The sequence below is a fragment of the Nycticebus coucang genome, chromosome 9, assembly GCF_027406575.1.
Source record: "Nycticebus coucang isolate mNycCou1 chromosome 9, mNycCou1.pri, whole genome shotgun sequence".
NCBI classification, from domain to species: Eukaryota; Metazoa; Chordata; class Mammalia; order Primates; family Lorisidae; genus Nycticebus; species Nycticebus coucang.
This window is the reverse complement of record NC_069788.1, coordinates 110,735,434-110,753,855: the sequence shown is the minus strand read 5'-3', so window position 1 is coordinate 110,753,855 and position 18,422 is coordinate 110,735,434. Positions and strand designations below refer to the sequence as shown.

General features: G+C 38.5%; 2 protein-coding genes across 9 annotated transcripts in view; one reads left to right on the top strand and one right to left on the bottom strand.

Annotated features, from left to right (window-relative positions):
• AREL1 (apoptosis resistant E3 ubiquitin protein ligase 1) overlaps positions 1–2,455 on the bottom strand; it is a 47,477-nt gene extending 45,022 nt beyond the window's left edge. For 2 of the 7 annotated variants that reach the window (XM_053601880.1, XM_053601882.1), the window contains exon 1: positions 2,301–2,448. The gene's annotated coding sequence lies outside the window, so the exon portion shown is untranslated. Of the gene's footprint in view, positions 1–2,300 lie in introns of all 7 variants that reach the window. The other 5 variants (XM_053601884.1, XM_053601881.1, XM_053601886.1 and 2 more) reach the window with 5 other exon arrangements.
• Positions 2,456–2,485: 30 nt separating this feature from the next.
• On the top strand, positions 2,486–18,197 carry FCF1 (FCF1 rRNA-processing protein). 2 transcript variants are annotated; one of them, XM_053601887.1, is made up of 8 exons: positions 2,486–2,575; positions 2,843–2,910; positions 3,459–3,530; positions 5,376–5,524; positions 7,538–7,610; positions 15,140–15,227; positions 16,661–16,755; positions 17,693–18,197. In XM_053601887.1, exons 1-8 carry the CDS (start codon positions 2,573–2,575, stop codon positions 17,739–17,741), a joined length of 597 nt encoding a protein of 198 aa, XP_053457862.1. In that variant the 5' UTR covers positions 2,486–2,572; the 3' UTR covers positions 17,742–18,197. The 2 variants fall into 2 exon arrangements, with proteins under 2 accessions (XP_053457862.1, XP_053457863.1); XM_053601888.1 differs by lacking the exon at positions 2,486–2,575 and having other exon boundaries at positions 2,586–2,910.
• Positions 18,198–18,422: the final 225 nt, after the last annotated feature.

Here is an 18,422-nt window from a genome sequence, read left to right as displayed (position 1 = left end):
TCATAATTTTATAAAGAGATTAATCAACTTAAATTAGTAAGTTAGACCAATTAGTGAATGGAACAAAGTCCAAGCCTAATTATATGTTCAAACTGTGGGTCCAATCGCTTGAGTGATTTTTTCTCTTTAAGACCGCCCAAAAATACAAAACAACCCTCTTGACTGCCAAGAAGGACTAAAATAATTTCTTTGCCTCACAAGGATGTGCCCAAAAGCAATTACTTTCTGCACCCATCCAATCCAAATCAACTCTGCCTCCCTGCTTCCCAACCCCATCAAAGAATGCTATAGACTCGAGTACTTGAGTACTTTAATCTCAGATCGCAATAAAATTACAAAGTAATAAAAACATATTTTTCTAAGTATGTTCTCATCCCCCATGTAGTTCCCACACTAATTTAAGTCCCTATCAAGTATTAATCAAGGAAATGAGAAAATTCTCATAATAGAAATTACAAACAGCTTTTTAAAAAAAATTGTTATTGTTTGTGGATTCCAACTTCGGAGTACACATTGAGGAGAGTATTTTTCTGTCAACGCCTGAATTACTACTTAGTTATATGCAGTTCTGTCAATGACTAAATTACTACTTAGTCATACGCAGTTTACCCTTTGAATCTACATATAATATTAATCAGTCTCAAATATTTAAAATAATAACTGACCATGTTTACTTAAAGGGCTTATTGCATAATCACCAAAAAGTGCATGCAAAAAGTGGTTGCTGTTAGCGCTACCCACAAATGACAGCTTGGCAGAGACAAGGTCTTTCCAAAAGATTAGGAACTTCTAGTGACCTCAAATAGGGTAAAGCAGGAGGCACATACAGTTATCTGTAGATGCTTCAATAATAAAACTATTTCAAAATTGAATATTCAGAGCCTACAGATAACTGAACTGGAAAGCAATGTAAATGCATCCATGCTCAAAAAAAAAGGAGTAAAAACAGAATGCCTACACCCAAATTAACAGAGAAAACCACCCTGCAACTCAGCTTCTCAGGACATGAAGCGTAATAAAGTTTTTGAAGTTTATCAACACATTCAAATTCCAGTGCAAGTATATCAAAATACAGCTGACATAAAATTATAACTCTACCATATACTCTTCTTAAGTTGAAGACCCACAATGATAATAATAGAAAATGTTGAGTTTTGTACTATTATATTGGCAGTGTGTTTTAAGGACTTCGCGTTTTAACTATGCATATGATAACATAAGTCCTTATAACACCCCCATAAGAAAGAAGCTACTATTATAATTATCTCGATTTAACAGATGAAGAAACTGAAGCACAAATTAACCTGTGCAATGTCATACTGCTAGTTCAAGGCTTAGCAGTCTGACTCCAAAGTTTATATTAACCAATATGCTATGTTTCACAGTTAAGCGCTAAACAATGATCACCTTTACTTGGTGATGTTTTTTAGCCTGATAATCTTTTTGGCTTCCATACACTAGGATAGCATCATTTAATAAGAAAAATGCAGGCTTTTTTAGATCAATTAGACCCAAAAAGATCCATGAACAAAACCTGGGTTTCAGTTTCCCACGTGTAAAATGAGGGTACTTAAGTTATTGTGAAGATCAAAGAAAATAATATGAAATGAAAGGCCAAACATCGTGTACAGAATAAGGGTTCTTAATCTGACGTTAACAGACACCTGGAGGGTCCATGGATAAGCTTCAGAGTCCACTAGACTCATAAATTGTACAACAAATCGTGTGTGTGTGTGCACGTGCGCGCGCGCCCATTTTTAAAAGAATTGTCCCTGGCTTTCTACAAAGTGTCAAGAGGTAGGTGATCTCCAAAAGGTTAAGAGCCAATTGATTAGTACACAGCAGGTACTCAAAAAAACGGAAGTTATAACTCCCCTTCTTGTTCTTACAAATTCTCCCATTTTCTTTAAAGATGACACACCAAGGTTTCCCAATAAATGTGAATTGTTTTCCACCATTTTCCTGACTTGGTAAATCTTAACATATTCAAGATTACGCCCCAATTTTCTAAGCTATAATCTAAAGAAGGTACTCAAACGCTGCATCAACTCTCTTCCCCGAAACAAGAATATATACCTGCGGAGAATCGTCCACCTAGCCGCACAAAGAACCATGCTGGCTAGAAGAACCGAGTAGAAACCAGAACCTTAGGGTTGGACGCTAGAGACCCGATGCCCCAGCGCTGGGGAATGAGAAGAATGTGTTCCCCCAAACTAGTGTGCCACCCAGGACTCTGATCCTCCCACCCTCGTCCTCCCTTTCTCTGGGACTTAGGTGCAAGTAGGTCTTCTGGGCTCTACCTCTGCCGGAGAGAAATATTACCCGAGCCGGGTGTTGCAGCGTAATGAAGTCTGGGAGGCGGCGCCAGCACTCAGAAGAAGACCAGCTCCCAATCCTCCCGCTAAGAGACACCAGCGTTAGTCTCTGCCCGGCCTGGGAACCGGCTTAGGGCTTTTCTGTTTCCCAAAGAGGCTTCCGCTTCCGGGCTAGTCTTTCCCGGAAGCAGTGTATGGATGACGCAAAAGTGTCGCGCTGTTGGTGATTCCGGAAGAAACAAGAGCGTGGCGTGAGCATGGTGAGAGACACTCTCAGCAGGGACTTTGTCAGACCTCTTTTGGGAAGGGAGTGGCGTCAGCCCGTGGCCAAGTTTTCTCTACATTCCTCTTGCTTATTTTCATTCTAGTCTTAGCTGTTAAACTGCTCTGAGGGATGCCTGATATGCTATAGAGTGAAGAGGCGGGGATGGCTATTTGAAGGAAGAAGGGAAGGGAAGGGAATTGATAGGACTTTAAAAGGTGAAGTGTATTTCCAAATCTTTTAACTCTAAAACTTCTGTTTCAAGGGGAAGCAAAAGAAAACAAGGAAGTATGCGATCATGAAGCGAATGCTTAGTCTCAGGGATCAGAGGCTGTGAGTGTCCGTAATCAACTGGATTCTTTGACTACTAAGTCACGAGGGGATAAGTAGTACACTTTTTTGGTGCTATTTTTTGCTTTGGACATCGTTCGATTTATATAGCATTGGATAGTCCTCAAGTGTATAACAGTCGTTTAGCTGCTGAGTTATTACACTGAGAAAGGCTGTGGGAATTAAACATTTCTTAAGTATTCACCTTTCCACTGTTGTTGTTTATCTACCATGTCACATTCAAACCTCATAACAGTATTTGAGGTGGGTATGATTATGTTCTTACCGTTACAAATGATAGTATAACCAGTATTTATTTACTGATTAGCAATTTTTATGCATTTTTAGCTTTTTGTACCAATTATGATACTAACAGGCTACTTCCTACTACATTTAATTGCTCCTGAGGTGTATGCTGATATTAACATTAAAAAGTCACAAAGTAGCATTTTCTCTGTAAACAAAAAACATTGGAACATTTGGTTTTCGAATGAGATTATAACTGCTGTGGTTTTCTCTTCTCTCTTGGATTATGTTTGCTTTTTTCCTAGTAAAGAAAAGGACAGATTGAAACCTAAAAAGAAAGAAAAGAAAGATCCCAGCACATTAAAGGAAAGAGAAGTGTGAGTAATCAAAAATTTTTAAGTTTTTCTGTAAAACTAAATAAAAGAGACATTCTAAGACTATAAACATCTTAGAAATCCAGGCTTTCATTGAGCTAATTTACTTAAGCATTTGTTAGTAAGTCTGACACAGTATGCATATGAAAGTGATATTAATGAGCATATACCAAGAGCAAGAATTTGAAGATTTTTGGATTTTGTGGAGCAGTAAAATTTCCCCTAAAATCCTGGAGATATAATCTAAGATTATTAATTTTTTTTTCTCTGCTAAGAATCTTTTAGAAGAAATAATTGGGGGGCAACCTGTGGCTCAGTGAGTAGGGCGCTGGCCATGGTGGGTTCAAACCCAGCCCCGGCCAAACTGCAACAAAAAAAAAATAGCTGGGCATTGTGGTGGGCACCTGTAGTCCCAGCTACTTGGGGGGCTAAGGCAAGAGAATCGCCTGAGCCCAAAAGCTGGAGGTTGCTGTGAGCTGTGATGCTACAGCACTCTACCAAAGATGACAAAGTAAGACTCTGTCTCTAAAAAAAAAAAAAGAAGAAGAAATAATTTTCATTGTTTAATACACCAAAAAAACAGCAAGGATATATTTTCACATAAAGATTATTCCTTGTAAATACATACATTTAACTTTATGAAAACCTCACCACATTTTCCTTATTTTTCTCACTTTCCCCTGTATTAGTGATGGATATATTATCATAGATGGATTTTTGTCCCTAGACTAGCATTAGGAATCACTGTCATATTCAACCTAGACATGGTATTTAGAAGAGATGCAGGTTCTGCTATGGTTTTTTCTTTGTTTTGTTTTCTGGGTTTTTTTGTGTGTGTGGTTTTTGGCCGGGGCTGGGTTTGAACCCACCACCTCCGGCATATAGGACCGGCGCCCTACTCCTTGAGCCACAGGCACCGCCCTTGTTTTCTGTTTTTAAGACAGAGCCTCACTATGTGGCCCTGGGTAGAGTACCATGGCGTCACAGCTCACAATAACCTCAAACTCTTGGGCTTAAGTGATTCTCTTGCCTAAACCTCCCAAGTAGCTACAGGTGTTTGCCACAACACCTGGCTATTTTTTTTTTTGGTTGCAGTTGTCATTGTTATTTGGCAGGCCCAGGCTAAATTCAAACCCACCAGCTCCAGTGTATGTGGCTGGCACCCTAGCTGCTGAGCCACAGGCGCCGAGCCCCTGCTATAGTATTATGTATAATCCTAACACTGGACAAACTGTTGTCCTATGTCAAATTCCATACAAGCATTTTAGGATCCTGTGAGAATGGCAGACTTACTATAAGATCATTCTACTCATGATGGCTGTATTCTCCTTATACCCGCGGCTAGTCTGCTCCCGCTAGAGGAAGAACTTGGTTAGATAATTGCTTTTTTAAAGTTGTGGCAAAGTGGGGGGCGGCACCTGTGGCTCAGTTGTAAGGCGCCAGCCCCATATACTGAGGGTGGTGGGTTCAAACCCGGCCCCAGCCGAACTGCAACAACAACAAAAAAGTTGTGGCAAAGTGTAGTAGTGGACCTGAGATTAAAATATGATATTGTGGCTGGGTGTAGTGGCTCACGCCTGTAATCCTAGCACTTCAAGAGGCCAAGGTGGGAGGACAGGTTGAGACCAGGAGATCAAGACCAGCCTGGGCAACAGAGCAAGACCCTGTCTCTGCTAAAAATAAATAAGAAAAATACAATGTTACTTCCTTGCCTTTTTAAGATTTATTTCCAATGAACAAGGAAAGAAGAGTTTGATCAACAGTGAACTGTCCTAAGCAGACAACTTGTTTTTGTTGCTACCAAAGTATCAGTGTAAACTTTGTGTTCTTGTTTTCTTTTACTTTCAGCCCCCAGCACCCTTCCTGCTTATTCTTCCAATATAATACACAGCTGGGCCCACCTTACCACATCTTGGTTGATACCAACTTTATCAACTTTTCCATTAAAGCCAAACTGGACTTAGTGCAGTCAATGATGGACTGTCTGTATGCCAAGTGTGAGTATCATACTTTTACATACCTGCAACGTTTATACAGAATAATCATACTTACCCAAATATATTAAAAGAGGGAGGTGGGGTTACAGTTAACGAAATTGCTGGCCATTTAATTTGCAGTGGTCACCATAGCAATGACCACATTCTCTGAACTTAAATGTAACACAAACTTGACAGAACAGTCACACTTTCATAATTCAGAAAACACTTAGAGTTTTCTGCTATGGCTATCATAAAGTACATCAATTTTAAACGTGCAGGGAATTTTCTGTTTTAGAATTCTGAATTTTAAAATTCTGGATAAATGAAAAATCTATTATGTTTTTCAGTGTGTTACATATATTCTTTTGCATTAACTATGTTCTTGCTTTTTATTTGTGTTGTACCACAAAAGATCTGATGTAATTTATTTACACTAGGCTGTGCAGTTTACCATTAATATATTTCCTTTGTGTGTTGGGGTCTGCCCCCTTTTTTTTGAGACAGAATCTCTATCATTCTGGGTAGAATGCCACAGCATCATAGCTCACAGTAACCTCAAACTCCTGGGCTTATGCAATCCTTTTACCTTTTAGTTATTCATCTCTCGCTTTTTACATTGAAGAATATATCTTGAACATTTTTCCATGTTAGTGTATGGAAGTGAACCTCATTCTTTTTTTAAGTTATATAGTCTGTTTAAATACGTAATTTTTTAAACCAAATATTCTATTGGATATTTGGATTATTTCCAGTTTTTATTATATTATAAATAAGGCTATAATGATTCTCCTTGTCCTGTGTAGGAATGTATTTCTCTAGGACATATTTTCTAAAAGCTGCATTACAATATCAAGGGGTGTGTACATTCTTAATAAGTATTGCAAAATCGCTCTCAAATAGTTATACCAATTTATACACCTACAAACTTAATATGAGAATATCTATTTCCTTAGTTTTTATTTTTTTTAATATGTTTAATTTTACTACCCTAATAGGTGTCAAAGACTTTTACATATCTTTAATTCGGAGTGAGATTGAGCATCTTCAGCCTTGTTGACAATTTGTATGTCCTGTTCTGTGAACTAAAATATAGCATGATAGTTAAGATCCCAGTCTGTGGGCAGCGCCCGTAGCTCAGTGGGTAGGGCGCCAGCCACATACACCCAGGCTGGCAGATTCAAACCTGGCCCGGGCCAGCTAAACAGCAATGACAATTGCAACAAAAAATAGCCAGGTATTGTGAAGGGCCCCTGTAGTCCCAGCTACTTGGGAGGCTGAGGCAAGAGAATTGCTTATGCCCAAGAGTTTGAGGTTGCTATGAGCTGTGACACCATGGCACTCTACCCAGGGCGACATAATGAGACTCTGTCTCAAAAAAAAAAAAGATCCCAGTCTATAATTTGACAGACCCAGTTCAAATCTTGGCTTCACCATTTGCTATCTTCACCATTAACTTCTCTTTGCCTCAGGTTCCTTATACAAAATGGAGATAATGGTAATAATACTACCTGATAGAGGTTAACAGTGTCTGCCAAAAAGCACATAATTATAAGCTATTATTAGAAGCTCTGTGTATATTAAGGGAATTAGCTTTTTGACAAATTTATGGGAATATTCTTCCCAGTTTAGTTTTTTACTTAATTATGGCTTTCTGTTTGATAGCTGTCAGACAGAGGTTTTATTTTCATATGATCAAATTTGCATTTTCTGATTAACTTCCTGGGTTTTTTTCTCTCATTTAAATCTTTTTCCACCTAGAACTTATTTTAATTTACTATAATATAATTACAGAATCCATTTTTTTCCCTCCAGATATGTTTATGACAGATACTTTAGGAATCTGTGGTGTTGTGTTGGGACAGATCCGTAATATAAATAGAGTTTCCTTCTCTAGTGTTCATTTCAGTGTGCTAATTGTGCTGTCATTCCAGAAGTCCATTGGGTCTTTTAAAGACTCTAGACAGGATATAATTCAGAGAGAATTTCTTCACAAGTTCTGTTCCTAATTCTTTTTTTTATCTTTCCTGGCAGGCATTCCTTGTATAACTGACTGTGTAATGGCTGAAATTGAGAAATTGGGGCAGAAGTATCGAGTGGCCCTCAGGTAGGAAGTAACTAAACTAGATTTGTTCTAGATTGGCATACTTAGGACTCCTCAAATCCTCCATCTGTTGGCTATTCAGAGGTTTCTTAGCTAATTGCCTTAAATAAAAATCATAAAATTGCCTGTTTGTGATTTAAGAAACAGATCTTGGAAGTTTAGAAAATTTTGAACTGAGACTCTGAACTACGTTGTTTTAACCATACTTGTCTTGTGGGCTTCCTTTTATGTTTCTCTAGATTTTCAGTTAGAAACTCTGTATTGGTTTGTTATCTAGACATCTCCTTCAGAATCTCACACTTAAAGGATTCACATTCTAAATTTTGAGTTTACTCAAGAAAGCACCCTTAAATTTAGAGTAAGTGTTCTCAAAGTGTATCTCCAGACCCTTTGAATCCCAGAGACTTATACATGGAGTTCACAAAACTATTTTCATGGGAAATAGTAAGATATTGCCTTTGTCACTGTGTTGACATTTGTACTGATGGCAAAACTGCTCACGTCTACGTACAAACCGAGGCCGTGAACACATCATGCTAGTAGTCGTCATAATCTTCACTGTCACCCACAGGCAGTTTTTTTTTTTAAAAAAAAGACAGAGTCACTTAAGAATGCCCTTGATGGGCTCAGCGCCTGTGGCTCAAGCGGCTAAGGTGCCAGCCACGTACACCTGAGCTGGCGGGTTTGAATCCAGCCCCAGCCCACCAAACAACAATGACTGCAACCAAAAAATAGCCGGACATTGTGGCGGGCGCCTGTAATCCCAGCTACTTGGGAAGTGGAGGCAGGAGAATCACTTGAGCCCAGGAGTTGGAAGTTGCTGTGAGCTGTGATGCCACAGTGTTCTACCCAGGGTGACAGCTTGAAGCTCTGTCTTCAAAAAAAAAAAGAATGTCCTTGATGGTGGGCGGCACCTGTGGCTTAGTGAGTAGGGGGCTGGCCCCATATACCGAGGGTCACAGGTTCGAGCCTGGCCCCAGCCAAACTGCAACAAAAAAATAGCCAGGTGTTGTGGCAAGCACCTATAGTCCCAGCTACTTGGGAGGCTGAGGCAAGAGAATCAGCTAAGCCCAAGAGCTGGAGGTTGCTGTGAGCTGTGACACCATGGCGCTCTACCGAGGGCAACAAAGTGAGACTCTTGTCTCTAAGAAAAAAAAGAAAAAAAATGTCCTTGATGAACCAGTAAAATTTAACTTTATTAAATCTTGACCCTCCAGTACAAATCAGTATTCTCTGTGATGAACTGTGAATTATGTATAAAGCACTGTAAACCAAAGGACAAAGTTGTCTCAATGAAAAGCATTTGTGTGCTCATTTGAGTTGTAAGCTAAACCAGCTACTTTTTCATGGAATATCATTTTTTGTGAAAGAACAACTGACAAACACTCATTATTCAGACTTTGATATTTGGTGGATATCGTCTCAAAAATTTCAGTGAACCTGTCACTTCAAGGAAAACAACTCATATTTGGTGACAGTAGTAAAATTCAGACTTCCAAGTGAAAATTAGAGTTTTGGAAAATTGTGAGCCTGTAATATTCTCAATACTAAAGACGTTTTTGTTGAAACCAGTAGAGATATTGAGTGTAATTTTTTTGTAATGAAGGGTGGCCATAAAGTTCGTGTGTAATTTAAATTTTATATATATATTATATAATGAAAAGTGTTACTATTTGGGAGATCTGTGGCCTCATTAAATTAATATTTTCTAGATGATTAATGCATGATATTACATGAGTAAATACATAAGTAAAGGACACATTCAAAGTACAGAATCACTTGAGTGAGTAAGAGAACAGTGGATTTTTTTTATCAAATGGAAGTATAATTTACATAGTATCAAACACCACTTTTACTTGTATAATTTGATGGCTTTGGCAAATGTATACAATTGTGGACGACCATCATATTCCTGAGATGAAACATTTCTATCACTCTAGAAATAGATTTCTGTTTATATGAAATTGTGGGAAAGAATACAAATCAGTGGTTGTCTGGAGCCAAGGCTAGGAAAAGGATAGCAGGGGTCCTCAAACTACGGCCCGCGGGCCACATGAGGTGGTGTGATTGTATTTGTTCCCGTTTTGTTTTTTTACTTCAAAATAAGATATGTGCAGTGTGCATAGGAATTTGTTCATAGTTTTTTTTTTAAAACTATTGTCTGACCGTCCAACGGTCTGAGGGACAGTGAACTGGCCCCCTGTTTAAAAAGTTTGAGGACCCCTAGAGGAAACTTTCTGTGGCAATGGAAATGTTTGATAGCTCAATTGTGGAGGAAGTTACATGGAAATATATAATTTGTCAAAACTCATTTAACTTTATAGTTAGTTTATTTTATTATATGTGTGTGTATCTAATAAAGTTTTTTTCTTTTTTTTTTTATTGCTGGGGATTCATTGAGGGTACAATAAGCCAGGTTACACTGATTGCAATTGTTAGGTAACGTACCTCTTGCAATCATGTCTTGCCCCCATAAAGTGTGACACACACCAAGGCCCCACCCCCCTCCCTCCATCCCTCTTTCTGCTTCCCCCCCCATAACCTTAATTGTCATTAATTGTCCTCATATCAAAATTGAGTACATAGGATTCATGCTTCTCCATTCTTGTGATGCTTTACTAAGAATAATGTCTTCCACTTCCATCCAGGGTAATACGAAGAATGTAAAGTCTCCATTTTTTTTAATAGCTGAATAGTATTCCATGGTATACATATACCACAGCTTGTTAATCCATTCCTGGGTTGGTGGGCATTTAGGCTGTTTCCACATTTTGGCGATTGTAAATTGAGCTGCAATAAACAGTCTAGTACAAGTGTCCTTATGAGAAAAGGATTTTTTTCTTTCTGGGTAGATGCCCAGTAATGGGATTGCAGGGTCAAATGGGAGGTCTAGCTTGAGTGCTCTGAGGTTTCTCCATACTTCCTTCCAGAAAGGTTGTACTAGTTTGCAGTCCCACCAGCAGTGTAAAAGTGTTCCCTTCTCTCCACATCCACGCTGGCATCTGCAGTGTTGAGATTTTGTGATGTGGGCCATTCTCACTGGGGTTAGATGATATCTCAGGGTTGTTTTGATTTGCATTTCTCTAATATATAGAGATGATGAACATTTTTTCATGTGTTTGTTAGCCAGAATAAAGAAATTTTTTAGTGGGCAAAAGAAAATTGAACTTACTTGAGTGGCAGAATTGTTTACATCAGGGCAGGGCCTATGGCTCAGTGGGTAGGCACCAGCCCCATATACTGAGCGTGGCGGGTTTGAACCCAGCTCCAGCCAAACTGCAACAAAAAATAGCCGGGCATTGTGGTAGGCGCCTATAGTCCCAGCTACTCAGGAGGCTGAGGCAAGAGAATCGCCTAAGCCCAGGAGTTGGAGGTTGCTGTCAGCTGTGACGCCATGGCACTCTACCGATGATGATAGAATGAGACTCTGTCTCTAAAAAAAAAAGTATAGACCACAGTAGAAAACAGATTGCTTTGATTATATTGAAATTGAATATTTTTGTATAAAAAGATACCATAAACAGAGTGAGTAGACAAACTATAGACAGAAGTACTGGCTTGGCGCCTGTAGCTCAGTGAGTAGGACACCAGCCACATACACCAAGGCTGGCAGGTTCAAGCCTGGCCTGGGCGTGCTAAACAACAGTGACAACTGCAACAAATAAATAGCCAGGCGTTGTGGTGGGCGCCTGTACTTCCAGCTATCTGGGAAGCTGAGGCAAGAGAATCACTTAAGCCCAAGAGTTTGAGGTTGCTGTGAGCTGTGACGCCATGGCACTCTACCGAGGGTGACATAATGAGACTCTGTCTCAAAAAATGGGGGGTAGGGGGTTCTGCCTTAGAGAAGTTCCCATAAATATCAAAGTATCGACATTTTCTTATACATGTAATAGCAAAAAATTACAGGAAACTAAAAGGTCTGTTAAAAAAAGAATAGATAAATTGTGGAATTCTTTTGAATAAAATACTACACGGAGTGAAATGAATTAACTAGAGTTATATGTCAATATAGATAAATCTCAGAAACAATTCATAATTTAGAAAAACAAGAACAATGCTGGGCATGGTGGTATGCTGCTATAGTCCTAGCTACTACTCTGGAGACTGGCATGGAAGGATCATTTGAGTCCAGAAGTTGAAGACCAGCCTGAACAATATAGCAAGACCCTGTCTCTAGGGAGAAAAAAACAGAAGCATAGCATTTATCTAAAGTTTAAAAACATGCAAACCAATACTACATTGTTTATAGGTATTTACATTTGTGATCTTATATGCATGGTAGAAAGTGTAGAATGGTAAATGCCAAATTTAGGATGATAGTTACTTGTGGAGAGGTAGAAGAGATCAGAATTGGAGAGGAGGCTTCATTTTTACTTGTAATGTTTTTTTCTTTAGCTAGTGGGCCAGGTGTTCACCATTCTTTATACTTTTTTGTATACTGAAATACAGAACATCTGTAAGGTAACCACCCAAGGGACTCTACAAACTAGTCAACATATAGAGGTGGTCAACGTAAGGAACTAGGCCCACTGTACTGATACATACATGTGGTGCATGTCTGGTCTGTGAAAACTAGGTCAACTCAGGCAGTGGGCAGTGTAGGGAAGTGGTCAGTTATGGAAGTTCTACTGCAATTCAAATTTAAAGGGGGAAACGGCAATTTTAAAAATAATAAAGAATGCAAGGTGAGAAAATAGAGGTACCAAGTGCAAGCACTAAATTTGGCTGTCAAGAGACACAGAGATAGGGTATTAGCTGGAGAGGGATGTAAGTAAACAGATGTTTTACTTTTTTTTTTTTAAGATAGAGAAGATACTAGCTAGAGCATTTTGGTATATTTTGGGGAAAGAGCTTGTAGAGAGAAGATTAATATGTGTAAAGAGATAACCAAAAGGGCAAAGTCTTAGATGAATGCCTGCCTGGTTTCTCAGCAACCTGTCTTCGTTCTGGTGTATCCTCTATTCCACAGCCAGCTTAGTTTTTCCAAGATAGAGCTCTGTTTATGTCACTCTGTCCCTCAGAAATCTTTTTTTTTTTTTTTGGAGATAGAGTCTCACTTTGTCGCCCTCAGTAGAGTGCTGTGTCGTCAGAGTTCACAGCAACCTCCAACTCTTGGGCTTAGGCCAGTGGTTCTCAAACTTCCTAATGCCGTGGCCATTTAATACACTTCCTGTGGGTCACCACCCACAGGTTGAGAGCCACTGGCTTAGGCGATCCTCCGGTCTCAGCCTCTCAAGTAGCTGGGACTACAGGGGCCCACCACAACACCCAGTTATTTTTTGTTGCATTTTGGCCGGGGCCGGGTTCAAACCTGCCACCATCAATATATGGGGCCGGCACCCTACCCGCTGAAACACAGGCACTGCTCCCTCAGAAATCTTTTAATGATTCCCCATCACCTGTATCATCATACTTCTCAGCCTGGTATTAGAAAGTCTTTCAAGCCCTATTTCACTCTCCTTTCCATGGAAACTTTCTCCAGCCAGAAAGTTGCTCTAACTCTTCCTGAACACTGTCAAAGCAGTTCACAGATGGCTGGTACGTGCTTGGTACCTGCCTATACTCACATAGCTTGGTGCATTCTTCATTTTATTTTATCCTCATGTCATGTTTTTATAAATATGCCCAGCCCACGCTGACCTAGCACCAACCTATTACAATATGGAAGAGGATTTTTACTGCACTTGGTACCTATGCATGTATTTTTATTCATTTCAGTGACTCATTGTTGTCATGAAATAGAAAGAGAAGAGTTCCAGGAATCACAGACTCAGGGAGTTCTCTTTTTAAAATTCGTTTGGAAATAATACATGTGTGAATTTTTATGGCAAATAATATAAATATACACGTATAATAAAAAGTAAAAGTCTTCCTCCACATTCACACTTTGTCCATTCTCCTACACAAGAGTGGCAACTGAGAAGGGTTAGTATTATATGTTTGAGATCTTTTCCTGGGCAAATGCAAATATAGATAAAGAGTATTAGACAGATGCACTTGTATTTTCTGAATTGAATCATATTTTATATACAGATGGTGCCAAAAAAAAGTATGCACATTTTAAAAAAGAAAAAAACTGTTATTAAAATTGTAATTCTTAGCCGGATGTGGTGGCTCACACCTGTAATTCTAGCACTCTGGGAGGCTGAGGCAGGTGGATTGCTTGAGCTCAGGAGATTGAGACCAGCCTGAGCAAGAGTGAGACCCCCGTCTCTACTAAAAATAGAAAATCTAGCCAGGTGTCATGAGCATTTGTAGTTCCAGCTACTTGGGAGGCTGAAGTAGGAGGATCACTTAAGCTCAAGAGTTTGAGATTGCTGTGAGCTATGACACTGTGGCACTCTACCCAGGGTGACAGAGTGAGATGGTCTCAAAAAAATAAATAAAATTATAATATATGGGTCATATTTGACTTGTGCAATTACAAAAAGTACAAGATAAATATACAAGATAACAAATGTTATTGGCATATCTTGAGTATTACAATTTTAATACGGTTTTTACCTTTCTTAAAATGTGTATACCTTGGCAGGTATGGTTACTCATGCCTATAATCCTAGCACTCTGGGAGGCCAAGGTGGGTGGATTGCCTAAGCTCACATGTTCAAGACCAGCCTGAGCAAGTGTGAGACTCCCTTCTCTAAAAAATAACTGGGTGCTGTGGCGGGCGCCTGTGGTCCCAGCTCCTTGAGAGGCTGAAGCAAGAGAATCACTTGAACCCAAGAGTTTGAGGTTGCTGTGAGTTAAGACGCCACGGCACTATACCAAGGGTGACAAAGTGAGACTTTGTCTCAAAAAAAGAAAAAAAGTGCATACTTTTTTTTTACTCCTTCTGTGTATAACATAGTGTTCATGGGCCTTCTTTGTTTATTCAGCAGTTTAGTGTAATGTCATCTACATTGGTACATACAGTTCTACTGCATGATAGTTCCCCTCTCAAAGTGTCCCCCTCACCAAAGTGTGTTTATCTTTTACCTTGCTGATATTTGGATTATCTCTAGTTTTTTTTGTTTTTTTTTTCCACTATGTCTACTTAGGGCAACATAGTGACACTGTGTCTCAAATGAATAAATAAATAAATAAATAAATACATAAATACATAAATAAATAAACTGTACTGAAGCGACCATCCTTGTGCCTATATTCTTGTACCGTTGTGTACAAGAATTGTGTACACTTCATAAAAGTGAAAACATTTGGTTAAAATTGATTTGGCTTGGAATCCTGGCTTTTCTCAACTGTGTTTTGAACAAATTAATTTAACCTCTCTGAAGCTGCTTTCTCATCTGCAAAATGGATATATAATGGCACAGGGTTTTGTGATAATAAAATGACCAAAGGCACACCAGCTGTCAGTCAGTTTTTAATTCCCTTCCTTTCGAATTGTCTTTCCTATTAGAGGACTATTTAGGAGGAGAGGAGTGCTTTAAAATCTGCATTTAGATCTTGTTACTTTTGTTTCACTGATTGAAACTCACAAAGTTATCCAATTGCTTGAATGTTTTATTTAATGCACTTTTTTAACCCTACAGGATTGCCAAGGATCCAAGATTTGAACGATTACCATGCACACACAAAGGAACCTATGCAGATGACTGCTTAGTACAGAGAGTAACTCAGGTATCATCAGTTTGTTTTGTGCTTTAAAAAATATATATATACATACATATAAACTATTATCTCTTGAATATTCATGGTCAATAAAGTATCTAGGAATATAAATAAAGAAAATAATTACATAGCATCCATTCATAAGAAGCATAGGTATCCTCACTTACTTGAGAAAATAGACTGAAAATTTATACGCTATCCTAACCATAATGGAAGGAGCACAGGCTTAGGGAGGAGATACGGGTTTCAGGTCACAGCACCTGTATTTAGTGGGTATATGATTAGGGACGCTTACTGGTTTTTTTATTCACAAATCTCTGTAAGATAGTTTAAGTGAGTTAATGTTGGATATGTAAAATAAAGTTACATTTCCACTTACTCCCTTTGGAGGGATCCTATTCCTCTCCACCATCCCTAACCCCAAAGTGTTTCTCACTTGTATCTGAGAGTCTCCCAGCAGGCTATCTCACACACGTTCTTGCCTTCTTGTCAAGCACCACCAGAACATCTGCTGAGAGTAATCTTCATTTGGTTACCACACAGCCAGCCTTTTACCACTCCATCCCATGGGTGAGGCAAGCATTCCCTTAATTTCCCACAGCACAGCTACAACATTTTTGAAAACTCTATGGGAGATTTAGATATGATAGAAGTAGAATACAATAAAATTCCAAATGACAGCTAAATGTTAACTGCTTTTAAACCTGCTAGGCTTAAACTTCAGGTCCTAGAGATCCTAGTTTGGTTTCCACCTCCACAACTAGGAGGCCTCAGAGCATACATAAGCCCTAAGGTCTAGAGAAGGGAGAGAGCTGCCTTCTAATCTAAGGTACTTTCTATTTGCCTGGAGTCCCAAAACTCAAGAATTGCCTGCCTCAGATGTGAAAGTCTCTGTACTATGAGACAGAAAACAGCTTACAGCTTATAAACAGTTGATCTCCCCCTCAAAATTCTTACTGCTACATTCAACCCTAGCATCTTATTATATGTAATTTTTTTTTCTTTTTGACACATAGTCTCACTATGTCACCCTCAGTAGATGCTGTGGTGTCACAGCTCACAGCAACCTCAAACTCTTGGGCTTAAGCAATTCTCTTGCCTCAGCCTCCCAAGTAGCTAGGATACAGGGGCCCGCCACAATGCCTGGCTATTTTTTTGTTGCAGTTGTCATTGTCGTTTAGCTGGCCCAGGCCAGGTTTGAACCTGCCAGCCTTGGTGTGACCATAACCACTGTGTACAGGCACTAAGCCTTATTATATGTGATTTATAAATAGGAACTCCTAATTCATAGTAGTAACTCAGCAGATTATTACAGCCTTCTCTTCACTATTCACTGTGAAAATGAATGATTCTACAAACTAGTCAGTGGTTGTGCCATTATCCAACAGTCATTAAGTATACTCAGTGAGCCCAGTGGGATCATTAGTCTGTGTCCCTTACAGCACAAGTGTTACATCGTGGCCACAGTTGACCGAGACCTTAAACGAAGAATCCGAAAAATCCCTGGAGTTCCCATCATGTATATTTCTAACCACAGGTGAGAAATTTCTCTTGGGAAAGTGTTTATAAGTGTACAATTGGCATCAATTAAAATGAGATGGGGATAAGGTTATAGAAGATAGGAAAGAAATTATTGTATCAAATGTTTACATAAGTTAACCTGGAAGAAATGAGACAAAAGTAGTAAGAACAAGGGCAAAAGATAAAGGATTTAGGAATGAGGCAGGCATTTAAACGGTTACAATAAGATTGCTAAAGAGAGATGTACCAATTGAAACACAAAGCTGTAATTTAAATCAAGCTAATCTTTTTAGCCAGAAATATCTGTTTTGAAAGGTTTTTTAAATTAGCACCTCATCTGAGTACATAAAAAAGAAAAAAAAAAGGCTATTCTTTATCCTTCTAGATCAATGCCTCCTAATGCCACAACCCTTTAATACAGTTCCTCATGTTGTGGTGACCCCCAACCATAAAATTATTTTTGTTGCTACTTCACAACAATAATTTTGCTACTGTTACGAATCCTAATGTAAATATCTGATATGCAGGATGTATTTTCTTTCTTTTTTTTTTTTTTTAAGTTTCTTTCAGGATGTATTTTCATTGTTACAAAGGGGTCAAGACCCACAGGTTGAGAACTACTGTTCTAGATGTTTCCATGTCCTCAGACTATTGTTATCTAGCTTTTCAGCTTGGGGAAAGCACAGCATGGTGGGAAAAATAATGGACTAAGGGATTGGGCTTACGTGATCTTAAATTTGGCTTCCCCACTTGCTAACTTTGTGATTTGAAATATAAAGATAATTATCATAGAGCCAGCGTTTTGCTGTAAATCATTCATTTTGATGTTCCCCAAAATGTTCCCACTGGCAAAAGAATTCACAGTGGGATAAGAGTGCTGTAAGTAAAGGATGGGTTTTTAGATAGTTCTGTACCTGTGTTTCTTACCAGTGTTTCTTTTTTATTCTGATCAGATACAATATTGAACGGATGCCAGATGATTATGGAGCCCCTCGGTTCTAATTCTTATAAGACAATGTTCCTATGCCTTTCTTCAACCAACTTTCTCTGTTAACAATTTGTTAAACATGAAATACCATGGATTATTACTCTGTTCACCTGCTTGATTATGCCCTGGATGATATGGGTAAATACACTCACGTTTGGATGCTATTTTGAAAATGATATTTTATCTCATTGATGGTCAAAGATGCAAAATCTTATGAAGAATGCTTTATTCTTTTTTGAGTCCTGTTGCAGAATGCAGTAATTATAGTTACTATTAGAGTAATATACATGTCAAAATTGCTAAGAGTAGATTTGAAATGTTCTTACCACAAAAATGTTAAGTATTTGAGATGGTGGATATATTGACTACTTTGATTTATTTATTCCCCATTGTATTCATAGATTATAACATCACTGTGTACTCCATAAGTTTATACAATTATGAATTGTTGGTTTACAATAAAAATAAAATTGTTGAGTCTTTTTGTAAATCAGGTATTCTGATGATTGCTTATATAATTTGATGGTCATTTTTTTATATTGATTCACTCAGCAAACATTTATTAAGTTTATACCGGGTACTTAATAAGATATGCTCCTGCCTTCAAGAGATTTATATTATAGTGGGAGGGAAAAAAAACATATAAATGAATAAATACAATAAAACAGCAATACTAGAGGCAAGTGTGGACACGT

Excerpts from the sequence above, each read along its gene's own strand:
- FCF1 (XM_053601887.1), top strand. Across the intron at positions 3,531-5,375 it reads ACATTAAAGGAAAGAGAAGT|CCCCCAGCACCCTTCCTGCT; the intron begins GTGAGTAATCAA and ends TTTTACTTTCAG. Across the intron at positions 15,228-16,660 it reads TAGTACAGAGAGTAACTCAG|CACAAGTGTTACATCGTGGC; the intron begins GTATCATCAGTT and ends TGTCCCTTACAG.